At 43.9% G+C, this 10172-nt stretch overlaps 1 protein-coding gene across 2 annotated transcripts in view; it reads left to right on the top strand.

Moving 5' to 3' along the window:
• Positions 1-8454: 8454 nt before the first annotated feature.
• Positions 8455-10172, top strand: part of TMEM255B (transmembrane protein 255B) — a 72277-nt gene continuing 70559 nt past the window's right edge. For both annotated transcript variants that reach the window (XM_052774083.1, XM_052774081.1), the window contains exon 1: positions 8455-8588. In XM_052774083.1, the coding sequence (XP_052630043.1) occupies positions 8528-8588 (61 nt within the window). In that variant the 5' untranslated portion in view covers positions 8455-8527. The remainder of the gene's footprint in view (positions 8589-10172) is intronic.

Raw genomic sequence — 10172 nt, 5'->3', positions numbered from 1 at the left:
ACCACTCTGAATATGAGGGCCTCAAAGCTGAAAAAAAGAGGGGGGGGGGGGGAGGAAAACACTTTTAAAAATCTCCAAATGTAGTTTTCCTCTATGCATTTCTTCCTTTGTGAAATGCTTTGGGCTGCAGTGGCTTTGCATCTTTTGTCCTCTACTCGGGTGTCTAAACCTCCATGGCAGCAAGCCATAGTCCATCTCCCGGATGGTTAAACCTCCCCGGCAGCAAGTCATGCTCCACCAGCTACTTTTAACTCTTTTTTCTCTTATTGACAATTTAGAATTTTACAAAACAAAGTGCCTGGAAGACTCTAAACTGCTGCTGAAAGTGTCTTGGCCCTGAGGGTAGAGAATGCATTTTAAAACCTGTCACCTTTTTTTATTTCAACCCTACATCTCCTCTTTATCTCCACAAGCAGCCCATGTCACCACATGCACCATTAATTCTGGTACTTTCAAATCAAGCAGAAGAAATAAACCAGGCTGTAGCCCTTTCTTTGTGCTGCCATAATGAACCAAGCTAGGAATTTGGAAGATAAAGTGCTGACATTTTAACTTTTAATTGAAGAATTTCTTCCCCACAGAGGTATCAACAGGGAATGGAGCATCATCCTCCCTTTTAAAATTAAAGGCCAGGTTCCTCAGCTGTTTTGAGCCAGCATGGGTAGAGCCACAAGTGGGATGGTGTATGCCTTATTTTGCCAAGTAGCCAGGAATCCTCATCTCCCCAACGTCACACAACGTCCTGCAGGAGGACCCAGCCCCTAAGTCAGGTTTTATGGCCTTCTTTCTGTTACACCTCCATATCTTTATTAAATCCTAAACACAAGCTTTTAAGAATTGGCAAGCTGCTTCCCTCCTGGGTGAAATAAATGCTGTAGTTGTCATCTTTTCGATGGATGTGAGCAGTGTAAAAATGCTGGCACACCGGACGACAGTAAGAACCCAACATCTTATCCCCCCATAAATACCCGGGTGGTTCCTAAGGACCCTTTGGGAGGGAGAAAGAGACCCACTCGATATTACTGGGATACCTCTCCACAGCCGGTGCATTTTGTTCTCGAGTGAGCTTCAAAGGCTGACCCACTCGCCTCTGCTCGCCCGTTCCCTCTGCTCTCTTCTTCCCAGTTGAGCCACACTACAACATTCTCCAAACTTCGCTCTTCTCCTTAGCAAGACATTTTTGATCCAGTGGAAACTAGCAGTGCATGTCAGAATATTACTCTAATTTCATATTTCATTGTGCAGAGTTTCTGAAGAGTACTGTGAGTTATTTAAGAGGTACATCAGTAAAACAATTAGGAGATCAGTTTGACAAATGTTGCAGTAGACCACAACTCTCGAAAGGGTTCTCAGTGTGGAACTTGGCTCTTGACTCTCCTCAGTTTCCATTAAACTGTAAAACAGCCTGTCACGGGAAAGGAGGAGAACCTCGTAACTGAGACTTGAACACTGAACTGAGGAAAGCTGTTCAGAATATACTGAGGAAACAATCTCGCATGGGAAGAGAGAGGTGCAAGGAGCTCTTTTCCCTCGCTGAGACTGTACTATTATACATTGTCCTTGACTTTAACAGTGTCTGCTGCAGTAGACATGACAGGTGCCTGGCTAAATTAGGCACCAGCTGATATAAGCAAAGGTACAGGGTGCCCCACTTACTTCTGGGCTTTGAAAAAATTTATAATTTGAATGGATAGTATAATTCACTGTGCTATTCAAGGAATTTTGGAAGATGCCTTGAGATGGGCAAAATAATTCATCAAACTTTATGTTTACTACTTAGAAGTATAATTGAATTTATGCCTGTTATAAAAATATCATTACCACATCTGTATTCCAGATTGATTTACTCTTTTGGTGATGGCATATTTTTGAAATTTAAACTGCATTTTCCAGAGGAGTTTCCTCATGCATTCCAAAAATTGATGATCTGTTCCTGTTTGGATTGGTATAAATACCTCTGTATATACATTTTTACCTATGTACAAATTAATGTAACAGTTCACAACACAAACTAAGGGGTTTTTTTGTCAGTCACACTTCTGATGTGTTATTGTTGGTGCATTTCAAACATACCTTTATTAATAGTCGTGCAGAGGTACACATTCAGCTTGTATAAACTTAGGCTCTATCAATAGAAGAATATTTCAAAAAAAATATTTCAAATATTTCAAAAATTCAAGAATATTTCAAGTACTTCTCTGAAAAACCTTTTTTACTTTAGTTTTCAGAGATTTTTTCCAATAAAAAGGCTTTCTGTTGTGCAGTCCTCACTGTAACACTGGATTATTCCTACCAATAGGAATTTCCTGACAAAGGTCGGGTATGTTATTTCTGTACTTCTCAGTTGTTTACCTACCACTACCCAAAGAAAGTCACTTTAATCTATCAAAGGAAGAGTTCAATTTTGAGAAATTTTATTTCTGTATTGAGTCAATCCTTCGGGAAGCACCTGAAAGAGAAGATATTCTCGTGTTTTACTAAAGCCATGTTGACTGTTCCATGAAGTAAGATTAGGGTACAGTGACTTCATTTAGTTGTTACAGATTTACACAAATCCTCAGTGTGTTTCATTTTCGTAGTAGCACATTCCTGTCATGGGTTGTATGTCTTCTGATATTTCATGTCTTCATAGTCTGTGTTAATGGGGACACGTAATTACTAGGACTCTGGATACATTAAATTTGACATCTTTGCATTTTGTTATGCCCGTCTCCAAACTACTGCAAAAGACCTTCATCTCTGCCTTTTGGTTACCGCTTGCATTTTGTTTTGTCTTCCTTTCTTAAATCCTTTGAATGAGATGAATTCCCTTCTTTCACTGAGCAATAAGACTTTCCTGAAGGAAGCAGTGCTGTCATCAGCGCAGCTAAAAGACAGTTGTCAGTCTTCAGCAAAGTCAAGTCCATTTCTCACAATACTGTTGCCTTGATACGGTTATGAGCTACACCACAAGAACGGTCTCCAGTGCATCATCCATATTTCTCATTATCTAGCTTTATGAAGAGATAAGTAACATAATGACTTTTGGTATAATGTAGCATGGTTTTTTTGTAAGGACAATGTACCTTTCCTCAGGTACATTCTCCTATGACTCTAAATACACCTGACATTTAACTTGACTTTTATCTTGCTCTTTTCAGTTTGCTTCTTGCTCCCACTGGAATATCCCACTTCTTCACACAGCACACAGGTATCCATGGAGCTCCTTGTCACAACATGTTGTGAATGCTAAAAGTTTAGAGTTCAAAAACTGACTGCACAAGTTAATGGGCGAAAAGTCTACTGAAGGCAATTAAAGACTTTAAACCTGCTTTTGACAAACATGTACCCGTGTGTCATTCATTTATCTCAGATGCCTCTGCACAATATAATGAATAGCTATACCTTCCCAAGTCCCTTTTTAAGCTGGCAGACAGAGTCTCTTAAATGTTCTGCTAATAAAACCACACCACACCACGCCTTGGAAACTGGCTGGCACCAGGAAGCAGAATTTTTGAAGTGAATTGTCCAGCAATTGTCTTTTAAGAGCCATTGACTATTTTAGTCAGTCAGTGGCCATTAACCTCAACCTCATGGCTACTTCTCTTGTTCCTTTCACTTCCTTCATGGTTTCCTGATACTGCCCAGCTGAACTAAGGCAATGTATTCCTAGAGGGATTGTACCAGTCACCATGCCAATAAATACTATTTATAAATTATGAACAAAGGAAATCTACTTACCTCATTGTCATGACCCTGTGTGACTGGGCAAGCTGGCTTCTTAAGAACCCTGAGTTTAGCCTCAGCGATGACTGGCTTACCTTTCTGTTGGGGGTTCCAGTAATGGGAGGAAGAGACAGGACCCAAGCTTTGTGAGGGAAAAGCAGCCCGAGTACTATGGTGAAGAGTTAAGAGCATTGCAGTTACTTAAGCTGTTTCACACTGGCAGTCTCTGTGACTGGATCTCTGAGCCTGGGCCTGGGAAACAAACCCCTGCTGAGAGCAGGAGTCATGGAGGAGGGCTGGAAGGAACGGATTTTTTGTTTTGAATTTTACTAAAAGCAAACAACCAACCTTCCCCCAAAGACACCACCACCACCACCAAAAGCCCACAATGGATTTCCAAAAGCGGTTCTGAGAAAATAACCCTTGCAAGAGAATGAAGCCAATATATCAGGACTGACTTAGTACCAGACCAGACCCTCCTACAAAGAGTGTAAATGACAATACTACAGAAGGGATGAACAAAGTAGCTGGAGAGTCATGTCCTGGAAGACGGAAAGTGCTGAGGTGCTTCCATTGTCTGGTACTAGTCAATATGGTCACTGGTGGTCTTGGGATGTAAGGTGTATTAAATTTGCAGAGGCCATAACGTTGGGAGAAACTGTTGAGTATCTCGGAGGAAGTATGCTGGTAGATGGACTTAGAATTCAAAATTATTTTGAATATTGCCCAGCTGTTGGGCATCACCCTTTAAGAAAGATGTGGCCCACACAGAGTATGATGACACAGAGACTAGAGGGAAGCAGTGGGAACATCCACTAGCCTAGAAAACATGACCTGTGAGGAAAGACCAAACAGATTGGTCTTGTTTAAAATAAAGAAGAAAAGACTTCAGGGACGCACAGGATACAAATTTCACGTGTGACCAACCTCAGCTCCAAATGCATAATGATGACCTGTAGGACAAAAGACAAAAACCTTCAAAGCTGCAGTGTGCCACAGTAAAGGAGCAGGAGAGATCAAGGGCATCATGGAGGCCTTCAGGCCCAGTGCTTACAGGGTACTTTTTAGGTGAGAATGCAAAGATTATCCTGACAAATAGGCCATGTTCCATGCAACTCACACATTAGAAGTACTCTTAACAGCCTTGCCAGCCTCACCTTAGAGTGTGGGGACTCCTTCTGGGCACAAATCTAGCAAATGATTTAATTTTGACATATGAGCAAGGTACATGAGCCAGGCATCTGAGAAACAAAGACCTTAAAAATATTAATTAAGAAAATTCAGGTCCAAGTTAAACATCAAATGGTGAAAAAAAAATCCTTTTGGCTTTACAAACAACCAGCAATATAAATATAAAATGAAGTTCTACCACACTTACAATGCATTGAACTAATTAACAAGTATTAAATAACACATCCTAGAACACATCTTTTTAGCAGTCTTTGCATTGGCATCGTGCAAGCACTGTTGGTGATACACAGATCCCTCCTCAATTTCACTGAACTGGGGAGACTCCAAAGTTACAACAAAAGCTCTCATATTGTTAGTTTTTAAGTGTGTGAGCTCCACCTCGACCCCTTTCTAATATGCTACTATGCTCCTGCTCCCGTAGTCCTCAGTAATAGCAATGTCTACCAGCTTTGTGACAGTCACACACTTCATAACCACACATACACTCCTTACACCCAACACCACTGGTGATCTTGCCTCCAGACTGGTCCCTGAGGTGCACCTCAGACAGCCTGCCTCTTTCGGTATCTTGATTTCCCTTTAGCAATTTCCATACCCACTGGTGACCCATACTTGTAGCTGTCTGCTCCATGTTAAGTCATTTTCTCTGAAGGACTCTATTAAAAGTGTAGCATAATCCAGACAGGTTTGCTTCACCGCATTTGCTTTTGCCTCAGGAATCACTTACCTTACCAAAGCTCCTGTTAGTCTGACATCATGATCTAGCTTTGATCAATCATACTGTAGTTGAACCCATTTTTCACTTACCTCTAAGACTTTCCCCAGTCAAACTAAGGGGGCATGGAGTTGCTGTTCCCCTCACTCCCTCTGCCTTTTTATTGGAGAGGTTTCCTATTCTGCAGTAATAGTGCTTTGCCTCCAACTTGCTCGAGTCATTGAAGACTTTGCTCAGGACTTGAAAAGATAGCTACCAATTCTTTCAACATTTGGGGTGCAGTTTTCCCAGGCCTGTCACAAGAAACAGCCGAAGTTATGCTTCCACTTCACATCTGCTACTGTCATTATGTTACCTCACTTCTTTTAAGTTCTCTGCCAATACACTCCTATAAATAATGTTTTGATTGAAAACTGAGGCAATGTATTCGTTCAAGATTTGGAGCAGCCTCAATCTTCATCCCATCCCTGGCATTTATTGACCATACATCTTCCTTTTTTGAATCGTTTTTATTTACATAGTTGAAGCATTCTTTGTTGTCCTTTTCTTTGCAACATCTGGCTTGGCTAGATTTTTATCCATTCTTTCTTGCTGTTCTGCAGTTTCTAACCCTGCAAATTGTAGCTCTCCTATTTCCTCTCCTGTAGGTTCACTCACTACTTTAATATCCTCTTTCAGGCAGTTACTTATCGACTTGGTCAACAGCTGTTCTTGACCTATTCCAACCTCTTTTAGGGGATGAAAGGGCTATACGGGATTTTTCATTTTGGATTTAAAGTAAGACCGTGATTCTTCGACATTCAAATGCTTGAGTTTTTAGGTCCAGGCAGCCTCATTGATCATTTTTCCATAGTTTCTTGACGTTTGCCCTCTGATATCCAGGACTATAGGACCAGATCTATAACTGATTCTCCTGAAATTTGCAGTAAAAACCGTGAGTCATTCATCAATGGTTATTTTCTATAATAAAATTATTTTTAAAAGGATTTATAATATCCTTTCTCTTTACTGAAAAGAATTCTAGAGCAGCTTCCCTTTGGGCTGTTTTTTCTGTTTGGTGGCTGCTGGTAGAAAAAGTTTATTGCCTATCACACCCAAGAACACATGCTGCATATGGTATTTGTTTTCCAAACTGTCTGGGGAATTAAAGTCTTCCCCAACCCTCCCTGTTATTTAGTGTTGATGGAAATCTCTACCCATAGCCATCCCTGAACCTGAGGGTCTATACCAGATTTGGGGGCTTTTTTATCACTCTTATCCATGGTCAATTTCAAAGAAATGTTTTATTTGTACCATCACCTTTTCTGTCTTCTCAATCTATGACTTCATTAATTTCTATTAATAATTAGTAATTAATAATTAGTACAAATACTACCTCTATCCTCATTTTTCTCTTTTCTTCAGCCCCTCCAGGTTAGAGGACACAAAGAGAAAAAAGTGGCTTTGTGGTTGGCCTTAGCTCCTGGCTTGCTTGGCTTCATAGGCAAGGGGTGGTAGCTGAGAAAGTTGTCTCTTTCCATATAACCATTCTCTGGGGAAATCAGCCAAAAGCCAAAGAAGTTAAATACATATAGCTGTATACATTTAGAGGTTTGAGCAAAAGAAAAACAAGAATGTTACATAGAATTGTGTTTGTTGTAAGTGGGAGAACACACCTTAGTGTAACCAAAGCACTTGGCAGCCTGTCAAAAACACTGTCCACAAAAAAAATGTTCTTGTGTTCTCTGCTATAGGGAAGTCCTGCAGAAGGAACAGCAGGCACCAAAACAGCACAGCGGCTGTCGGCTGTTTCTTCTCAGTTGTTCCCAGACTCTTTCAGGCAGAAGTCACACATCCCTGCAGTCGGCAGGACTAGAAGCAGCAGCTAGCAGTTCCTGGGTAGCAGCAGGACAAGCGGCAGGATCTGCTGGGGGAATGAAAACCGAGACAGGAGGAGAGAGCCGGTGAGGTTGAGAAATTGATAGACACCACGTAAGAGAAAGAATAGCCCTACAGTATCGCTCGACTATTGCCACTGCCTGTCTTAGCCTATGCCTACCTTAACCTCTGTCTTCAAGATGCCTGTTTTTGTTCTTAATTTTATTAATATTTCCATTTGGTGTGGTATTTTATTTCTGACTGATATTGATCTTTTAAAAAAAGGGAAGAGGAAAGCTGAAAGTTTGATAATTCTGATCTCCACCAGGTGACCAATTGGTCCCCTGCCATCGGCCAACAACAAACCAAGAAGCAAAGCCAAGCCTGGGACACAGGTAGAACGTCTGAAGAATTAAGTTATTGACCGCTGCCCCAATAAAGACCTAGTCCGTGCCCCTCTACCCCCCACTCAAAGGTCAGCCTGGAAATGAGTGCGGGTGGTCCTGAGGAGAGAGGTACCGAGCCGAAATACAAGGAGAGCTGTGCCTCGTCAAGGAGAGGCCAGAAGGCAGCGAGGGAACGGACCTGCACCCGCCGGGCTTCGTCCCACATCTTACTTTTTCGGCCAGGCTGGGTGAGTTTTCACCCGGGGAAGGTGAGGTGACGGGGCGGCCTCGGGACCCCGTCCCGCCCTCGGGGTCCCTAAGGCAGCTCGCCCTTTTTCGGGCCCCGGGTCAAGAGACACAGCGCCCGGGCCGCTCTGTTGTACGCGGGCCGTCGAACGGGACCCTCGGGCACCGGCTGAGGCGGCTGCCGGCGGGGGTGGGCGAGGGCGGCAGGGCTGAGGCACGGTGCCCGCCGGACCCCCCCCCCCCCCCGCCAAGTTCCCCGCCTCAGGGCTGTGGCGACCGCCGCCGTTAGCCGTTAACGATCGTCGCCGCGTCTCGCCCCGCCTCCGCCCCGCGGGGGCGGGCCCGCCGGGCCGCCCGTACCCCCGCGGGCAGCGGCGGCCGCGGCGCGGTGAGGTGAGGCGCGGAGCGGAGCCGACCGCGGAAGGTGATGGCGGCTCCGGCGGCCGCCCCCGGGGTGTCGGGTCCGCTGAGCGTGCTGGATCCCGCAGGTGAGCTCCGGCACCTGCCCCGCCGCAACTTCCCGGCCCCGCCGAGGGCCTGAGCCCCGGGACGGCGGCAGCGGCGGGGGCTGAGAGCGGGGAGCGGGAAGGGGGTGCGGAGGGGCTGGGACGGGGGGGATCTTTAGTCGCTGACTGAAAACGGGCAGTCGCTGGGCTGGAGCCGGGGTGGGGGGGTCAGCAGGGTGCGGGGCGGGCCGTGGCCGTGGCCGTGGCCGTGGCCGTGGCCGTGGCCGGGACGGGCCGGGGTGGGCAGCGGCGGGGCGGCGACAGAGGCAGCCGGTTTCCTTCGTCCTGTTCGCGGTCTTTTAGCGGTTCCTTGGTAAAGCGAAGTCCTGCTTGTAGCGCCAGGCTGCGTCCTGAAAACTAAAAAACGTGTGGGAAAGCGAGGACAAGTGTTGCATTATTCCAGGGGCATTCATTAAAGGCGAGGGGGAACGGAACTCCGGGCGAGGGATTGCTCTGTGTAGTGTTGGAGTGGGTAAACTGAGACTTGGGTGTCTACCCAAGGATCTTAGCAGCCGGTTCTAAACCGGATTCGGTCTTAATTTTGTTTGTCTTAAACTTGGAAGAAAAATGGTATCCGTGTCGAAAAGATGTGCTGTAGCTTAAAAATGTTTTCAGGTAATCAGCAGAAAAAGAATCATCTGTCTGTGTGCTAGCTTTAAACTAGTGATTAGCTGCTCATTAAATTATTTATTAGTGAAACAATTGCTGCCAAAGCGATGAAGTCATAGTGATACTGCATGTATCACTTACTATAGCTATACTACATAGTATAGCAGGGTCTGTGGGTTTGGGGTTTTGTTTTGTTTGTTGGGGTTTTGTTTGGGGTTTTTTTTGTAATAGAATTGTAAAAAAGCAATGTTTCCTGTGGTCTTGAATACATAACACACTCATGGATTCTTCCTCAACAAATTCATAATAAAGATAAGGGACGGGCCTGATAAAAGCTGCTATCTTGTGACTTGAAACGAATGCTGTTGCATCTGGTTTAATTAGTTCAGCACTCTGGACAAGTCAAGCATTTAATCAGAAAAGGGAAAGTAATGACCAGTAGCAGGTGTGAATATCTCTTTTAAGCATCTCAGTCCATCACATTTAATTTTGGGAGGCAATGTAGGATTAATTCAATTTCACTGGCATGAACCACTTTTGAAAATACACAATGAAAAGTGTAGCCAAGAGGGAGATGGCACTGAAGTGAGCACTGCAGTAATTAAAAATTATTAATTTAGCTCCAAAGATCTTCCTTTAAATATTTTCTCGATAGCAGCAAAGCAGCAGATACCTTTGATACTATACTCCTCTGTCTGTGGTGAATTTCTGCTTAAATTATCTTCTTATATATGGTTAATGCCACTCTCTGAAACATGTCACAAGTTTTAGTAGTATTCATTAGGTAATAAAAATGCACTGTTTTTTCTGCTACAAAACTTTCCTCCCTTATCTTTTTCTCACATCAGGATGCTAATATACATTGGGCTGGGACATTATTTGAAGTAACTGTTTCTGTTTATATCACCTTAACTAGATCAAAGAGGAAGGTATGAAATTGTGTGGTGCTAATATTCA

The sequence above is a fragment of the Harpia harpyja genome, chromosome 22, assembly GCF_026419915.1.
Source record: "Harpia harpyja isolate bHarHar1 chromosome 22, bHarHar1 primary haplotype, whole genome shotgun sequence".
Lineage (NCBI taxonomy): Eukaryota > Metazoa > Chordata > Aves > Accipitriformes > Accipitridae > Harpia > Harpia harpyja.
The sequence above is the reverse complement of the archived record's forward strand: the minus strand, read 5'-3'. Positions and strand labels throughout refer to the sequence as shown.